Source organism: Poecilia reticulata, linkage group LG16 (assembly GCF_000633615.1).
Source record: "Poecilia reticulata strain Guanapo linkage group LG16, Guppy_female_1.0+MT, whole genome shotgun sequence".
Lineage (NCBI taxonomy): Eukaryota > Metazoa > Chordata > Actinopteri > Cyprinodontiformes > Poeciliidae > Poecilia > Poecilia reticulata.
This window is the reverse complement of record NC_024346.1, coordinates 11008593-11027084: the sequence shown is the minus strand read 5'-3', so window position 1 is coordinate 11027084 and position 18492 is coordinate 11008593. Positions and strand designations below refer to the sequence as shown.

General features: G+C 39.2%; 2 protein-coding genes across 2 annotated transcripts in view; both read right to left on the bottom strand.

The window, feature by feature from the left end:
- Positions 1-2902, bottom strand: part of cyth2 (cytohesin 2) — a 15301-nt gene extending 12399 nt beyond the window's left edge. Inside the window, exon 1 of the mRNA XM_008431590.2 lies at positions 2702-2902. Within this exon, the coding sequence (XP_008429812.1) occupies positions 2702-2768 (67 nt within the window). The 5' untranslated portion in view covers positions 2769-2902. The remainder of the gene's footprint in view (positions 1-2701) is intronic.
- An 858-nt stretch (positions 2903-3760) lies between these two features.
- On the bottom strand, positions 3761-18414 carry sphk2 (sphingosine kinase 2). The gene is made up of 9 exons (XM_008431592.2): positions 18247-18414; positions 15352-15776; positions 14302-14840; positions 10773-10922; positions 10598-10692; positions 10393-10508; positions 9464-9667; positions 7036-8623; positions 3761-6743 (listed from the first exon to the last, which is right to left on the bottom strand). Exons 3-9 carry the CDS (start codon positions 14759-14761, stop codon positions 6681-6683), a joined length of 2676 nt encoding a protein of 891 aa, XP_008429814.1. The 5' UTR covers positions 14762-14840; positions 15352-15776; positions 18247-18414; the 3' UTR covers positions 3761-6680.
- Between the last annotated feature and the right edge of the window lie 78 nt (positions 18415-18492).

Genomic DNA, 18492 nt, shown 5'->3' with positions numbered 1-18492 from the left:
CCCACCTGTTTAGAGTTGCTTATGGCTAAATTAGGGTTAGAGTGCGGGTTTTGATGTCTTCCATGTTTTTATGTCTTTAATGTTTTTAATTTTTTCTTCTTTCTTTTCGACGTTTTAATGATGTAATGTTTTTTGTTTTTTTTATTTTAATTTTAATTTTGTTTTTTTTATTTTTTTTTAATCTCTCTTTCTCACTGATTATTTCTGTTTTTATTTTAATTATGTAAAGCACTTTGAAATGCCTTGCTGCTGAAATGTGCTATACAAATAAAATTTGATTGATTGATTGATTGATAGTTAATGGGACTAAAATAATCTAGGTCAAAAGCAATCTATTCTGGCAAATAGATGGCAAAAATACAGAAACGAGGTGCATTGTTAGTCAATCTCCATTATCGTACAGAATCAAGAATGGACAACATTGAAGGAAGGAATAAAATATTTATTAATCATATATGAAACAGTAACTGAAAATCAGAAAGAATCCAATAACTGTGCCAATGAAATGTCATTAAATTAATAATCCATTGTCCTAATACAGCTCAAAGGAAATTAGTGATTAATCAAAACAGCTACATCACTGAATAAAAAACATAAATATCTCAAAATTGTCTGCAATACCAGGAAATTAGCTTTATAATAGTTTTGTAGTGTCAAAGCATGTAGATTTAAGTACACTGTTTTTTAATACCCTGGTGTCATTTACCTTCTGTTTCTAAATAAAAGTGAGTACAGTTTGGTGAGACCAACCTGTCTAATAAATCTGAACAATATTTTCTGCAACCAGAGTTAATGAACAAATAAGTCTTTGTTCACCTGCAGACACAGACTTTCACTGAAATTGCTTTAATTTGTCTAGAACTGGATTCTGTCAGCTACTGTAAAAGAAAGCATGAGGTTTTAGAGTATTCTTCTTCTTACCATTTATTTGACATTATGAAGTCCAACGTTTATTTTTTTCCCAAAAGAGGCTTTTCAGAACTGAATACCAGGAACTGAAACAATTCCAACTCAAACTCCTACCATATCAAGTCAAACTAACGTCTGATGCTGTGCAATTAATCACTTTTGTATTTTATTTTCAGATCAAACTGATCAGGAGAAACATTTACAGCAGACTTGCTCTAAAATGTTTTAGAGAGCATTGAAAGGCGTGAAGTTATCCTGAGCCATCTGTAGCCATCTTGGTTTAGGCTACTGGAAGACAAACTGATCAGTTTTCTTCGCTTTGCTGCTTTCTTTTTCTACTGCTCTCCAATTTGCAATATTTTGACTTTCTCTCCACAGAAGCTACACCTGGTCTGATGCAGCTTGGTTGTGAAACCTTCCTGGCGGAAGACATCAGCTGATTTAATCCTGCAGCATTCTCCTTTTCCTGTTACCTTTTTGCTTTTCATCAACACTTAAAGCACTTCAACATCAGTTCTCCTGTATGTTTTATGCGTCTCTGCTCTGGCTAATCAAACAAAAACAAAACAGACGGCCGCTTGTCCTGATCCCGGTTCTGCTGAAGGTTTCTTCTCGTTAAAGGGAAGTTTTTCCTCTCCACTGTCGCTACATGTTCATCCAGAAGAAATGAACGCTGCAAGCCAATAACTAGATAGTCTGATTTGAATAATAACCTGAACTAAATGCATTGTTTGATAACTGGAATGAATGAATAATTGAGCTGAATTTATTAATTTTTTTTATTGCTTGAGATTACAATTCGTTATAGAATTGATGCTATAAGAATAAAATTAGTTTTAGTTTTTTTTTTTTTGTAATTTATGTTAAATAAATGCAGAGTGTTTGGAAGTGTATCACATGAATCTCATACATGAAACATATTTTAATATTAACAAAATAACTAATTATGATACCCACCCCAATAATCAGGTAGTATTAATATTACTTTTAAAAAGCTGCATAAAAGTAAATAGTCTTGATAAAGTTGACAAGACAATTCTTAATAACCAAGTTGGACGAAACTTTACTTCTATTATGCGTTTGTTTCTACATGTAGAGTGATGTATTTAATGTTGAACATCCTAATGCACAATACAGTAAAAAAATAAATTTAAATAAATTAAAAAGACACAGGTGAATCAAATCCTGCCTGAGAAGCAGCAGCAAACAAAAGCACCAACAAGTTGAGCTGGAAAAACAATTTACAAAATGCTTAAAATGTTGTAAACTAATCAGTTTCGCCAAAAACGACAACAAAAGAATGCAAAAACTAGAATTATTGGCGCTCAAAGCAACAAATTGTTACAAGACGATTTATTTTAAACCACAAAACAATGAGCTGCCACGCCCACAGTCTCCCCTGTTAAAAAATAGAAAAAGCTGTACAATTAATTTAAACCAGCTGCAGTGTGCTTTCTAGGAAACGATTCCCTTTTAGGATAGACCAGCTGTAACTCAAAGGCTGGTGGCGATGCTAAACATCCACCGACATTAGCTGTAAAGTTCGCTCTGGGCAGCCATCGATACAATCAATATTTCATTAGCAAAGGTAGCATTACTGTTGCAATTTTATTCTGAATATGCACTGTAGTAAAAGCGTTGTCGGAGAAAGACAGTCATCTTGCAAATATGCTTCGGGATGAAGAGTTTCGTCAACCTGCGTGAATGATTAAATAAGCAACAAGCTACACCTGACTAGCCGCGGTTAGCCACCGGAACCACAGGCAAACAGCGACTTAATAAGAACACTTACTGTAGTCCAGGTCATCCATTTTTGGTGCTTTATTTTTAGGCATAAATAGCTCAGAGTCGACTGTCATTAAATGTCAGAAAATTGGGGATATATCGCGAAATATATCCTCAAAACTAGAGACAGGAAAAAAACAGAGAAACCCCCCCCCCACCGGTGTCGAAATGTTGGGCCGTAGACAAAGAAGGTGGCGACACGGGAAGAGGCGTCTGAGTGTACACCAGTCTACTTCCGGTCAGTTCATTTTCAAAATAAAACCAGAGTTCATCTTTTAATACTAGGAAAGAGCGGAGGGTGAAGGCAGATATGCCGCATTATTGCTGGTTTTGGAAATTACATTACATTTAAACAAATAATGACCCAAAGATCTACATTATTTATTTTCGACTAATTTCATAGTTTAGCGAAAAAATAGGCTATTGTCAAGTATAAAAATGGACTCGAGCAAACAAGTGTGCATGAACGTCTGAATTTGGCCTGTTCAACAGCACATCATTAGACGAACAATTTATTTCAGACACTAAGCTGAAATAAAAATGGTCACAACTGATATTATATAGTCTTTTAAATGAAAGCAAAATTTCACGACACCAATTGTTTTTATATTTTGCGAGCCATTTTGGGAGCATGTCGACCAGCTTTGCGGATATTCATCAGCCTGAATATCTGAGTCATTAGCTTACATGTTGTACTGATTTATGGCATTTGACTAGGCCTTCCATTCTTTTGCAGCTCTTGCTATTTGGTCCTATTGTTCTACTGAAGTCTCAAATCTTTTTGCAGCTTCTCACAAGTTTTCTTCCAAGATTGAGCAATATTTACCTCCATGTATTCTCCCCATCAACTCTGATCAGTTTCTTTATCTCTGCTGCAAAAAATTAGCTCCTCAACATGATGCTGCCACCACTGTTTTATACAAAGCATGAGCAGTGCTTTTTAAATCTAAAACAGTATTTTGCATTTAAGCCAAAATATTCAGTTTAGCTCCCAAATAAGCAGCATTTAAAAAATTAAAAGCCTCGTATATTAGAAGGAATAATAAATTATGTCACACCAGACAAATTTATGAAGTTACATTTATTTTTGAAACAATTTATAACCATTACCTGTACACTGTATATGTATACATTTCCACTGATTTAGTAATATTACCATTTAATTACAAGCAACCCACTAAAGACGATTTAATGGCATATATCCACTCAGAAGTTGCAGTCCAGGACTGTCCCATCAGATTGGTCTAGAAGACGCCATGGTCCCAGCTATGGCCACAGACAAAGCTGCTGCTCAAAGAAAGTAAACCATCAAAACTAGGCTCTGCAACATTAGTAAACATTTTGGCATATTTCTGTTCACACTGTGTGTATCAGTTCCTATTTAGTAATAGTACAAGCTGAGACTCAAAATGTAGTACTCGCATTCTGTAGCTGTGAAAGCAGTGTAAAAATCGTGGTGGACTACTTCAATTGTGCATTTGAAAGGGGGGGAAAAGGCAAAGAGAAAGATAAACCTCCTGTTGAGCACATCCTCAACAGCTGTCATTTACAGGCTTATTATACAAAGGCATTGATTAAAAAAGTACAGTATGCTGATGGTGATCCAAGCAGTTGGCACATCTTCTAACTGATTGATATATTGCACATGCTAATGATTCATCTTCAGCTCAGACCGAGTCAGCAGGCTCTACAGTAAGAAAATTAACCTCTGTAAGACAATTCAGGCTCAGAAAAACTCACTCACTTTATTTATCAGCTCAAATAACTATCAAAAAGTTTCAAATGAAAAAGTAACAGACAGTAATCTAACAGTCTGTTTCTGCAGCTGGTTTACTTTATCAACTTTAAGCTGGTATTTTTTATCTTATTTATCTCATGCTAAATCATTCGATCCACCAATATAGCCTTGATTTAGTTTAGTGTCGTCTCCTCTGGCTCTTGCAAAAGGCTTTTTAAACAGTCAGTTGTACCTTTCATACCTTATGAGTGTTTAAACTCCAACAATTCATTAAAGCAATGCGATTCAGTCCACAATCTCTGTACTAGGCAGTTAGTATTCATTAAATAGTTACTTTGCATCCAACTGATCTGTGCAGCTTAAATTCCAGTTTTTGTGTAGCATATCCAAGATAACCGAGGAATCCCATCTAACTACACTTTCAACTATTTCTTCTCAGACTGCTGAGGCAGTGATTGTTTTTATATCAAAGTGTCTGAAAGCAGTGAGAAATCAGCTAGTTTTATTCAGGCATTGCTATGTTCAACATGTTTCAACAACCAACATCACTGACATCATCAGCAGCGTGCATCCACTGGCTAAAAACAAGCAGGCAGAATGCAAATGTCAGCAACGCTTAACATTCAATCCAGAAATTATCAGGTTTTTTTTGTTGATGTTGCTTTAAACTGATTCACTTGTAGCAAGAGGATTTGATGTACAGTCGCATTACTCTGTTTGGAGAATCACAGTAGGCAGCTGGAGCTAAGGAAATGTATAACTAGTGTTAAATTTATGCATCTGATGTAATATTTCAGTTGAACAAAGGTTAAAGGGATTTGAGATGAGGTTACGTAAGCAGTTTATAAACAGTTAATATCTTATCTGCAGTAGGTAACTGGTATCTGCGTTTTGTACAAATCCAGTTTAGTTAGGCCTGAAGGCTGAGACTAACGGGTAGCCTTGTGAACTTCTACCGTCTTAAAATCTCCGCTTACAAAATGCCACAGTGGTTTATGTGCCGTTTCATGAACCTTTAAACTGTTGTCATGCTTGCACTTCTAAATGATTTGCACAAAGAACTACAATTATAAATATGAGTCAGGAATAATCTTCAATAATCTTCCTGCATGAAACATGTAGAAGCATTTCCAGTAAACATAACTGCCTGGTAACATTTGAGTGGTGTAAAAATCCATAAATTGTGTTCAATTAAACCCCTATAATATTTTTTTAAACCACTTTCCTTTGATTTCACAAAGTTTCTCTGATTAGAAATGCTGTAAATGTTTTGGGAGTAGGAATAAATTGCTAGCGCACCACCTCCAACCTCAATTTCGTGTGTGAATAATTATGAATTTCTGCATATATAACAATCTAAAACAAATGTGACGACAGTTTAAAGGTAAAAAAAACCCACTTAATTTTCTGATTCGAGCTTTTTTAATTAAATAGAAGAGCATTCTGAAACAGACTCTGATTGGACTAGCTATTAGCTTTAGCCTTATAGACCATCTAAATTTGATCTAAATTAAAAACATGAAGCGAATTGTCTACTGCAGGTAGGAAATTAGCCGTTTATACCGTTTCTAGCAAAACCTCACCTTAAAAACATCCCAAGCTTTCCCTCAAACAAGTTTCAAGCTTAGAACATAACAGAATGAGCAAATTGTAGATAAGGCATTAATTTAAAGGACACAAGTTTTTGTCCTTTAAAAGTTGAACACTGGTGGAAGAAAGAGTCCAGATATGGGATTGTGGATAATTTCCGTGTATTTTAAAAACCCCAGAACATCTTTGTCTTAGGTGGTAATTGTATTTCTCTCAGTCTAAGGCAAAATTCAGTTAGTGCTTCTCTGCATGCATACCAACATGTACACATTCAACTCATGCACTGTCTGCTCGAAAAAATCCACAAAACATTCAATTGGTATTGGTATTCCCTCTTCTTATCCAAGACTGTGTGGTTCCCCTTCTTACTATACATCATACAACACTTGTGCAACTAAGCGCATTTTTAAAAACAATTCTTGAACTTTAGTATTAATCCCTGCAGTCATTCTGCAATGACGCTTGGCTCGGTGTGTTATCCCTTTAAATCCCTACGAAAAGTGTTTCCTGCAAACAAAGCTAGTGTCTCAAACACTCCACCTTATCTTTCTCCCTCTGAGAGCTTAAGGGCGACAGAGAAATTCATTAGAGTATTGATATGTCAATATATGTATGTGTGTATCTATGTATGTATATATATAAGATCCATCATCCCTTATTAAAGTCTGGTAATTTTTTCTCCAGTGTCTCCAACAATGACGCGGGCCATGGCAGGATGAACCTGTGAAAGACCAGAAAAAACTGATGAGTAACTTATTGACACAATAAAGATATAATACAAATTACACAGCAAACTAATCAGAACCTGAACCAGAATGATAAGTACTCTATTTCCATTAATCTTTTCTAAATTCCCCCCACTTTGCCATTATTCGCCATGTTGGTGATCATTTCTATAAAAGCCCATGTCCATCTTCAACTTTTTGGCTTCACAAGACAAAATGTGGAAAATGTTAAAGCTTATCACAGATACTGTATGGTTATGTTCCATTACTGTTATTAATCTTTCTAACCTGCGCTTGTAGTGGCCCGTAGGGCACAAGTTCCCCGTCCACAGTGAGGGTTCCCCGCGGAGACAGCGGCTGCAGCCTGAAGGCCTTGCAGGAGACGTGGCTCACATACGGCGAGTTGACTGAGTGGTGGGTTCCTTTTTCCATGGCAAAGAACAGTCTGAGTAGTGTGGTTCTGGAGATGCCGGCCCGGACAAAGGTCAGGTGGATCAGGCCGTCGTCAAATCTGGCCTGAGGTGCAGCATGGAGGTCAGCCCCGAGGTGGCTCTGGTAAAGGGCCAAGACCAAGACAAAGTCCCCTTCAATGGTGACCCAATCTCTGGTGGGGAGCGGCTGATCGAGTGGCGGTAGCAAGTCGTCCCTTGGCACATCAAAAGGCAGCGAGACAAACGGACGGTTCCTTTTAAGTCCTGCTGGTTCATTAAGGTCAAAGTTAAAAGACGAGGACGGCATTTGGAACGAGGGAGAGTTCAAGGTGGAGTTAGGGGTGTTAGGACGGGGGGCGAGGTAGGATGATGAGTCTGGGGAGGAAGAGGAAGGGGAAGAGGGCGGTGTGGGAGAAAAGGAGGGGGGAGTCATTTTAGGTGGGAGGGAGTGGGAGCTGGAGTGCTGGAGGAGTGAGTGGGGCCTTGGACGGGACGTGTTTTGGTTTTGGTCCAGAACTTTCTGCTTGTAGGAGAAGGGATTGTGACGGAAAGGGGAGGAGATGGTGAGAGATCGCTCCCGAGCCACATCCAGAGAGTAAGACTGTTTTTGGAACAATGTGTCGTTCAGATCCATGTCCTCCATGCTATAAGAAATTCCAGAATCTGTGCTGGATTCTTGACTGAGAGGCTGGCTCAGCAGAGAGTCGGCTATCTGGCTCGAAGGAGCCGAGTTCTTTCTCACCAGCTCTCTGGTGCTCTGAAGACTGTCCTGGCTAGAGAGGTCATCTCCAGTCTCTTCCTGTGCCTCTCTTCCCATGTCCACCCCGTAGCTCTCCCCCAACTCCCTGGCTCGCAACAGTCCGTCCGCCTCCTGGGAACCGCCACTGCCCTCCTCGTCCCTCTCATCGTCATCCTCCAACATTTCACAGGAGTCTGGCTCTGATGTTTCCTCGTCTTCCCTTTCATCCCTTATCCCTGCCAGCCTTTCATCTCTTCCCATATTGGATTCATCTGGTTCATTTGACGTAGAACTCGCTCCGGACTTCTCTTCAGCTTCCATCTCCATCTCCATCTGCCCCTCCTTCTCTCTGTCTTCTGCCAGACTGCTCGCTCTCACCACACCAGTTCCTTTACCTCTTCCCCTCTGTCGTCTCCTTGTCCTCTCTCTCTGCCTCTCTTCTCTTTCCATCTCGCCTCTGCGCATGAGGCTCCTCTGCTCACTGATGCCCATGTCGGAGCAAGTGCGATGGATGGGTGTTTTGCAGAATCCATCCAGGCCTTCAGTAATGCTGCGGGTGAGGGGTCTCCTGGGTGGAGGTGTCCCATTTGAAGACGTGGCAACTACAGAGGGAGGCATGTAGGACAGACGGCCCTTGTACGATCGAAGAGAAGCTATGCGCACCAAAGTGCCCAAAGTGAAGCGAGCTGAGCCCAAACCACGATACCTGGAACAAAGAAAACATTTAAAATTAAACTTTGTCTTGTGATGTTTGATTGTCCTAGAACTTCCCACACTTAGTCATGCTTTCAACCACACATTTAATGCATCTAATTGGGATTTTATATAACAGATAAGCACAAAAATACTTTCTTTTCAACTAAAAATCTGAACTCATGGCCTACACATCAGCCCTTTTTACTCTGGTGCCCATAAATAAAATCCAGACAGGTGGCAGATAAGGTTTTGGGGAAGCTTGAGGTAGAGTCTGAGGAAGTGCACATCATCCTGAACCTCCTGATGGCGGTGGAAGAGAAACAGGAAGTGTCTCAGTTTGGTGAAGTTAAATACAAGACAATCCAGGAAGAGAGACTGTTAGGGGCTATGAGGTTGAGGCTGGGACGGCGGTTTCCTTTCCACCAGGACGGCGGCCCTAATTGTAGTCTGAGCTACAATTTAACAGTTTAGATCAAAGAATATTCATCTGTTGGTATGACCCAGTCAAAAGTCCAGAGCTGAACCAGGAATCTGTTGTAAGACTTGAAAATTGATGCTGAGATAATCTATTCCTCCAGTCTGAGTTTGAACTGTTGTGCAAATAAAAACGAGTGAAAGCATCTAGACGAGCAAAATTGGTTGGGAAAGGTGCTTCTACAAAATATTAACTCTCAGAGGGTGAATAAAAGTGCACTTCACTATTTTTATTTTTTTAAGATTTTTATCACATAAAGTCCCCGAAAATACAAAGAATTTTGGGGCTTTAAAATGTCAAAGAATTCAACAGCACGAATACTTTTGCAAAAACGGCACCAACCAAATAACTTTAGCTTTGACATAAAACACACACCTTTCACTTTCGATGTCGACATCAGACACAAAGCCCCAGGCGACAGAAAGGAAGGAAAACAGCCTCCTGGGTGCTGCAGCACGGCTGTTTTTGGAGGGCGAAGGGCTTGTCGTTATAGAGACCACGTCCAGGGGTAGGATGCCGCCTCGACAGAGCAAGAAGCAGCAGTTTAAAAGGAGCGTCTCTCGAAGGCACATGTCATACCTGAGGAACGGAAGAAAAAGAAAAAAAAACAACTAACTCACCTCTGATAGATACAGTCTCAATTTACAAAGGACATACTGGGAAACTCAAATGGTGATTTTAAAATATTCCTTTCAGATTTGCAGGGAGAAAGTACAAATTTTGACTTTAAATAATGTTGCATCGGAAAAGCAGAAAAAAAAAAATCACAGTTGCTCCATCTCTTTTTTTAACTGCTAATAGCAAGTTGACCTGGGGCTGATTTCACAGTTTCAGCGTTTCATTTCAGTCGATATCAATAATTATTATTTAGTTTTTTTTGTTTTAAATATCTGAAATACTCCCAAACCAGCGACATGATTTTTCCTTTTTCAGTCCAGTTTTCACCTTACGCCGTTGTTGTTTATTTCTAAGCAGGTATGAGAGATGAAACCTGAAACCGCTGCTAAGCAAGGTACTCAACAGGTTGTTGCTAGGTAACCACTAGCTACTCAACAAATTGTTGCTAGGTAACCAAAGAGTGACCTTGCTCAACTAATTGTGAAGCTTTGTCCTCTGCCTACATCTCCCAGAATGCAGTGCGGTTCTCGATCGGAGTTCAGTGAAATTATTAGATATTCTCTCTCTTTGTATTGATTGTATATTGACTATCTTGATGCATGTTGTTATTGACTTATTGTCCAGCTCTACGTTGATGACAGATAGAAATGGGTTGATGACGCCCGACCAGCCACTGCTCCCCTCACCCTGCGTAGTGGTTGATGGAGCCAGCCAGTGCATTCCCAGAGCCGCATGGCAGAATGCCAAGAGGAGTCTTTATTGCTTTTTCCCAGTCTGGACGCTCCATCAGTCCATTAATCACCTACAGATCCACAAGATATATATATTTAAAAAAAACTTCAGACGACCTAAAACTTTACCTGCACATCAATTTTTTCATCAGAACCTCACCTCATGCATCAGGCCGTCTCCAGAAACAATGATGATGCCGTCCCACTCTGGCAGCGATATCTCTCTGACGAGCTCTCTCGCGTGGTTCCTTCGCTCTAGGACAGATTAATGAAGATAAATTAACATTCATGCATTATCCTTGCTCACAGCTACGGTTTTTAGTTTCTTGTGTTACCTGTCTGTATGAGGTTGTAGCTGATGTTGGCCTCCTTAATCATTGGCAGGATGTAGGCCTGACACCACTGCATCGCCTGGCCTTTTCCGCTGAACGGATTGACCAATAACAGTAGTCGCCTGGGACGAGGTAGCAGACTTCTGGAAAACTCTGATGATGAGGAAGAAATGGCAAGTTGACAAGAAATTCAAATAGTAATTATTCAGGACATCTAGAAATCCTCAACATTTGTAACATGACCTAACTCCTACCGCTGGCTTTTATCGGATTGTTTGTCCTTTATTGTTTAATATTTCTAATAATGCAAATTTTCATTTGTTGCCTCAATAAATTTCAACTAATGTTAAAAGAACCGACTAAAATTGTATTTTCACTGTTTTTTTCCCCACAAGAATACATTCAAAAATATGAATAAATGTGCACAGGTTAGTCACGTTTCTTTAGGTGAGTGGTGTCCTGAAGAAGCTCATTTTAAATGGGTACGTTTTTCAGCTGCGGTGCAATGAATGATGCAGTCACAGAGATGCAGTTACCCAAAAAAAAAAGGTGATAAATTGTTCAAATTGTCACTTTTGTCATTGTCGCAATAGTACAATATCATGATAGAATTTTAAGCCCACGTCGTCCACCGCAAGCCGAGCTTTTGTTTCAGAGTTAGTCGACTCTAATTTGAGACTGAGCCTCTCTTATTTCACCAGGCAGTGTACTTCACTCCAATCACATGGCCGAAACTCAACGCTCTCTGTTTCTTGAGACACTTTGGCTCCCGTAGTATAACCTGACCATTGTTTAAACAACATGGAGTACCTGAGTGTCGTTTCTTTTCCTCTTTATGACTGCAGTGTACCCATCGTCTGATCGCTGCTTCTAAGGTCAAATTATTCCCAACGGGTTTCTTGAATGCAACAATGAACTCACTGTGCTTCAGTCACCAGATCTCGGTGCAACAGAGCGACTTTGGGATGTGGTGGATCGTGAATGAGCAGCCGACAAACTTTCAGCTGTTACATGATGCCATCATGTTAATATGAACCAAAAGCCCTGAGAAATATTTTATAAAACTTTGTTGAACCTAAGCAATGCAGAGTAAGCAAGTGTAGGTAAAGATAATCATTTGCCATCCAACACCATGAACTGATTTTCAGATATTTTAAACTGTGCGACTCAGAAATGAAACACTTGCTCTGTTCACAAAATAATTCCAAAAATATTTTCCAGCAGTTTACAAAAGTCATAATTTTAAAGAAACTATATTTCTCTCCTAGAAATAGTTAACTGTGAACGACTAAAGGGAAGCTAAGTGATCACTAAAGCAGTAAAGCCCAACAGTACTACCATTCAGAGCAGGAAAAAGCTGATTCCTAAACTAATACAAAAGCAAGAACAAAGATGGAATGTAGCAGAATAATTCAATCACATGTTATGTAACGAGATAAGCAACAGAAAACATCTAGATAAGGAATGTTAACAGAGGCTACAGTGACAAAAAGGAGACTGAACATTGAACACTTATCTTCTGATAACCAAGTCTTATTAGTTGAAGGGAAGGAGTGGCATGCTGCAGCACCTTTGCCTTCTCTGCCTTTATATTTCAGGGCTTCCTCCAGTGTTTTGTAAGCCTGGTGGGCCAACAGGCTTTACTTGTGCCCCCACCAGGCTTAGCATTGCTTATTTATTTAAGTTTTTTTTTTTAATGTTTGCATTATTTTAAGACTTTATAGCTGGTGTTCAGATGTTCATTTTTCAATCTTTTAATAACACATAATTATCAAGTGATACTTTCCAATTTCCTGTCAACTTTAAACATTTTTTAACTCAAAAACACGGCGGGTGGCTGGATGAATGACTGCTGAGCAGCCCGGCCACCAGGCTTAGCAAGTTCTCTGGAGGAAACTTTGTATTTATTATAAATATGTAGACTCATGTGAGTGCAGAACAGACGAAGGAGAGGGTGAACAGTTTGATAAACGTCAAAGCTTACTTAATGAAGTGTTTAGGTATTGTGCAGCCTTTGAAAGCTGTGCAGAATAAAAACTTTCCAGACAGAATGAGTTGGCTGCACATGCAGGAAGACCCAGGGCCACCGTGACATTCAGCTATAATTAGCAAGAGTCTACAAAGGGAGGCATAAATGAAAGCAAACAAAACAACAAAATGTGGAGTTTCAGGCTAATTCCTGGAGCCAAACATAAAGGTCACAACAAGCAAAGGCGCAGAACAAGCATTCTTTAAATGCCCTTCAACGCAATCGGTTAAAAACAATCAAAGTCTCTAAATGGACACAAAGGAAAGATTCTCTGTTGTCAAGCTTAAAGACCCAGTGAGCCGAAAGATCTAACAGTGGATACTTTACAAAGAAATAACATTTTTACAGAGTCGCTCAAAGCTATAATACAGAACACATTTTTTCACCAGATTTGTATTAAAATCATTGGGAAAAACCTGCAGCTGAATTGCATTTTTCTGCAGATGATGTCGTTCTTTACAGATACGCTCCAGACGACTTAAAACTGCCTTCCACCTGCTATAACCATCACTGTTCTTACTGTGACTGATAATGAATTAATGTTATCTTCCAGTAGAGCAACACAAAATAACAAATTAGCATCACACTCGCAAAATAACTGTTAATTTACTATTTGGTAATGTAGTAAATTTCTGCATTTCATCTATTTGGCTGCTGGGATCGATGTGATGTCGACACTAAAGCTCATTAAGTGGATTGAGAGAAGATGTTATACAACGGCATAAAGACGAACGAATTCAGGAAAATGTGGATTGTAATCTGTAATATCATCGCAATTTCTAGCAGCAGCTTTGCTACTGAACACTTTCCTGATATTCGATACATCTAACAAGCTAAGTACATTCATTTTTTCATTAATTGTTCTTCTTTCACAAATGCAGATAGAAAATGTCAAAGACATAATTATTTATTTTGCAAAACCATTTCAATACTACCTAAATATATCTTTGTATGTTTTTTTTTTCATTTTTATTTATATAGATCGGTTCTGATAAAAAAAAAAAACAAACAGCAACAATACAAGTAATTAATCAAATTTGACTCAATTATATAAGCTGTTAAAATTTTGCCTCCTTCCTGAAATAATGTCCTAAGTCATTGTTTTGCCAAAAGTATTTTTGTTTACTGAATTTTTTTTTAGAAGGAAACAGTTTTGACTTAGGCCGTTATTTTAAGAAGGTGACATATGAGCTAAAACCAAGAGCAAGCTTCATAAGTTTTCTCTTTAAAAAAAAAGTAATAATACATTTGAATAGTCAAAAAGGATAATTTTGCAGAAATCCCATAGAAAATGATAAAACTTGAAGTGATGTAATGTTAATCTATCAATCTGCCAGGTAGGTTTGTAAAAACCAGCATTGTACAGACAGATTGATTATGAATATTGTTTTCAGATATGAAAATCTAATTTTTAACATGAGTGAATATTAATGACTGCTTTGATACAGATGATCTGTGATTCTGTCTGGACAAAAAGGCTTTTCAGGTGAAAGAGACGCTCACCTGTGTCAGCTGTAATGGGCACGTCTCTGAGCAAACACTGAATAGCGGCCGACCACCTCTCAGCTTCAGGCCGGCTTTCCGCCAGGAATGCCTTCACCTGCCTGCGCCTGGACGCCCCCTTCCTCCGCTTCCCTGGCGGATACCAGTACAGCACGAGCAGCGGCGGCGCAGGAGAGAGAGGACAGCTGCATCCCACCAGCTCAGACAGAGGCAACAGGAGACGGGTTTCCTTCCCGGGCCGCGACGAGAACCGCTGAATGTGAATGTGGGTGTGGGTGAGGGTCAAGGCATAGTTGGACGACGGACTCAGAACTGGTGAGGTGGTGGGGGAAAACCCTCCTGGGCTTCCAGGGCTCTCCGGGCAGCTGCAGCTGCAGCTACTGCCAGATTCCCAGATGGCAAAATGTCCATGAAGGATTGCTTCTTCTGGAGAAGGCGAGGAGGAATCTGGGGAGCGCATCCTGACTTTTGGATCGGACGACGTCTGCCAGTCTGACGAAGCAAACGGTACGAGCTTCTGGATCCAGAAGCTCAAAGAGCTGTCAGTTTTTCAAGATGTGCAAGAAAAATTAAAATGGGTCGGAAAAGAACTTCATCCCTGAAATCACTTCAAAATTATTCTTCATGCAGGCAACAACAACAAAAAAAGAAGAAAAAAAAATAAAAATCTTCCAACTGGGTCTTCATTTGAAAAGCAAACTTCTTCCAGTATAAAGAGTAATTTTTCAAAAGAAATAATCCAGTGAAGATGAGAGGAAAAAAAGCAATCAAATCTAATCAAAGATGTCAGCTTCAACAGTTTCCTGCCAATTAAAACCTGGACAAGCAATACTTCAACACGTGTACGGGAAACTCAGTCAGAAATTGCATAAGTACAAAAAAGTTTACATTTCAGTTTGAAGCTGCCTTTGGTCTCAGCAAAACAAGGCAGCAGAGCAGCTAATTAATCTGTTATCTTTAAATAATCACACAAAGGTACAAAACTGAACCTCTCAAAAGAAGAAACGCATTCATCAATAAAGTATCAATAAGACAAGAAGCAAAACACACCTTTTCTGTGAAAGGAGGTCATTAAACTAATGTGCAGCGATTCCTTAAAGTATGTTGCATGTCGAGTGCAGCCTGCAGCGTGACGAATGCCCCGAAGATATGATGAGTGCAGCTTTTCTGAGACCTTTGAAACTTCTATTGCTATCTGAAATCTCAGAGATTACATACGACACAAGCAGGAGGAGTGACAAAAATCACGCTTTCAGGACGGTAGTGTGATAAATTAAAGATTTGTTGTAGAAAACACTCCTCCGAATGACATCTGACAAAAAACAAACACAGGGAATAAGCAAACTAAACAAAAAAAAAGAGGAACAAAGCAAATACACAAAGGAATCAGTTCCAGGTGAGTCCTTAGTTCATGTCATCTTAATGTCCTTAAGTAAAGCCCCTGGAGTCACGTTCCCTCCCAAACACCTCTGCTCCTGTAGGAAAAGAAAAGCAACGTTAAGTGTTGATGTCAATAACGGAAAGTCACACATCTACAACGTGACCATGTAAGGAGTTGAGAGTAAAAAAATATTGCTTATAGAAAAATGTATTTTTAGATCCCAGTTTTAGCAACAATCACTGCAATAAGCAGGAGAGACTTTTTTCAGAGTGAAGCAATATAGATCTGCCACGCTCCTTGACCTTAGGTGCGTCTGGGCTGCTACTGACTCACAGTCACACATCCTTAAACCGCCTTGCTGAGACGCCACATTACTGTGCATGAAATAGTTGCATGCCAATGACCGCAGCTTGCAAGCATTTACATACTCAGGAGTTTCAACCCTCAGGGCTGTGGGACAAAAGTGCCCTCTGTCACAATGGGGATCTTGAACTGCTGAGCTTTCTTGCTTTTACGTGATCACAGCATGTTCCCTCAATTCAGTTCCCATGACAACCACGACTTTATCATGGCCAGTTCATATGCATGACGCAAAACATTATCAGCCAACAAACTCTTATGATGATGCACACACTGACTTGATTCAAAACTACCAATTTAGACGTGCAATTAGAATTGAGGCATTATTTTTTTTACCTTGTTTATCATAATAAACCACTTAAAGAACAACTTCAACACAGGTTTCATTCCTCCTGGTATCAAATCTTTCATAGATTAGGAGGTTTGCTTTTGGGATTGACCTATAAATATTTTAATTGTTTTGTCCGATCAACTTTGACCAGCTTCTCCGTCCCTGCAGAATGAACGTGTCCGCCGCAGCATGCTGCTACCACCACCGTGTTTTATTGTGTCAAATGGTGTTAATGGTGTACTCAGGGTACTGTGCTGTAGTTTTTAACAACAAAAGCCCAACATGTTCAATTTTGGACTCAGCTGACCACTTCCCTTCACGTCAGAGACATTCACAGAACAGCTGAACTTAAACAAAGATGATTAAATTTAATGCACTGCAAAAATATTACCAAGTATTTTTGATCTAGTTTCTAAAGCAAATATCTTAGTATACTTGAAAAAAGACAAAAAAAATAACTTGCAAGTAACTGTTCAGCAAGATATAGGAGCTTGTTTTGAGTAAATAATTCCTTAACATTGATGAAAAAATAGCTACATTGGCAGACTATTTCACTTACAAGGGAAAAATGTCTTTTTACAAGTGAAATAATCTACTTTTTTATCAACATTAAGTAATGATTGACCTAAAACAAGCCCCTATAGTTTGCTGAAGATTTACTTGCAAGTTAGTTTTGCATTAGTTCATATATATTAGCAGTAGAAACTAGACCAAAAATATGTTTGTAAGATTTTGTGTTTTTGTTGTTTAAAGATATAATCTATTTTCTTCTGAGGGGAATTATTTAGAACCGCAAAGTATTTTCACAATTATGCATTTCTCTGATAGCCCACCACATAAACTCTAGATAAGTTCCAGTCACAGTGTTGGAGGTGTATTAAAACTTTTTCAAAGCCATGTATTCTAGGTAAAATGTCATATTTAGTATGCAATGAAATAGAACTGGCTTAGTAAATGTTCAATCTCAGATATTAACCTTGTCGCAGCTCTTTCCAAATGCAAGTACAGTGTGGAAACATTGTTCGAGCTGTAATGCAGACGAACCAACAGTTGGCCAGTGTCCTGCTCTGATTAAACACGCAGAAATGCACCTCACTGATGCCCATTGTTGCATTTTACGTCCTTGAAGTGCAGGGCGGGGACACCGAAATAATAACAAGCAGACTAAATTTGTCCCCCCCACACAAAGAGTTTGTAGAAATAACGGTAAAGAAAAAAACAGTTTGCTTCATTTCCTGAATACACGGAGGTATTCATCAATTTAGGGTGTAATTACGCAGTTTAAAGACACATTTTAAAGCCCTGGCCGGCAGTCAGGTTATCCTTGGCTTTACATGGAAACTTTGATCGATGCTGACCACCTAACCAAGCTAGCAGCAATCCGTCAGTTAGCCAGCTAACTTAATCTGAATTTCTTCAATTGCGGGACGAAAACAGTTATTAAAATATTATTAAAAAACAAACCCAAAACTGTGTTTGAAGAGTTTTAAACTACTAGAGTGTCAATTAACTTGGGGGCTAATGAAAGATGCCCCCCCTCCCAGTTTAATGTTAGCTAGTTCGAACTGTTGTCAGTTAGCTGAAGCTAACAGTTTTCTACTTCATATCCAGCTTAAGTTTAACTTACACTTGCCTTTTGTTCCCTTTAAAAATGTATCGATATATATTATCGCTAACTTTAGAGTCCTACTTAATCGTTCAAGTCAAATTGTTAGATAAGATGTACACAAACTAGCGTGTTAGCTACAGACCGCTGTGATTTACTATTCAAAGTAGCGGTAAAGAAATAAAAGTTAAGATTCAAATTTGGATCTTATATGGTAACTCAAGCCCAGCAGAACACAAAGCAGCGCTGAAACAAAGTACAAATTACCTCATCCTGTCCCCCTCTTCAGGACTGCGAAAACTGAGTCGGAGCAGGAAGTGTCTGGAGCCGAGGCAGCAGCAGGTCTGAGCGGCGGAGAGGAAACCCAATGACGGCAAGGAAAACACTGAAACACCCACCGACATTCTCCAATCATCAGCAGACCACCACTTCCGGTCCCAGTCATTTGTTATCAGGCAACTGATGAATACTCATCAAAAGACGGTCCCGGTGCAATTAAAAGCCCGCAGCGCG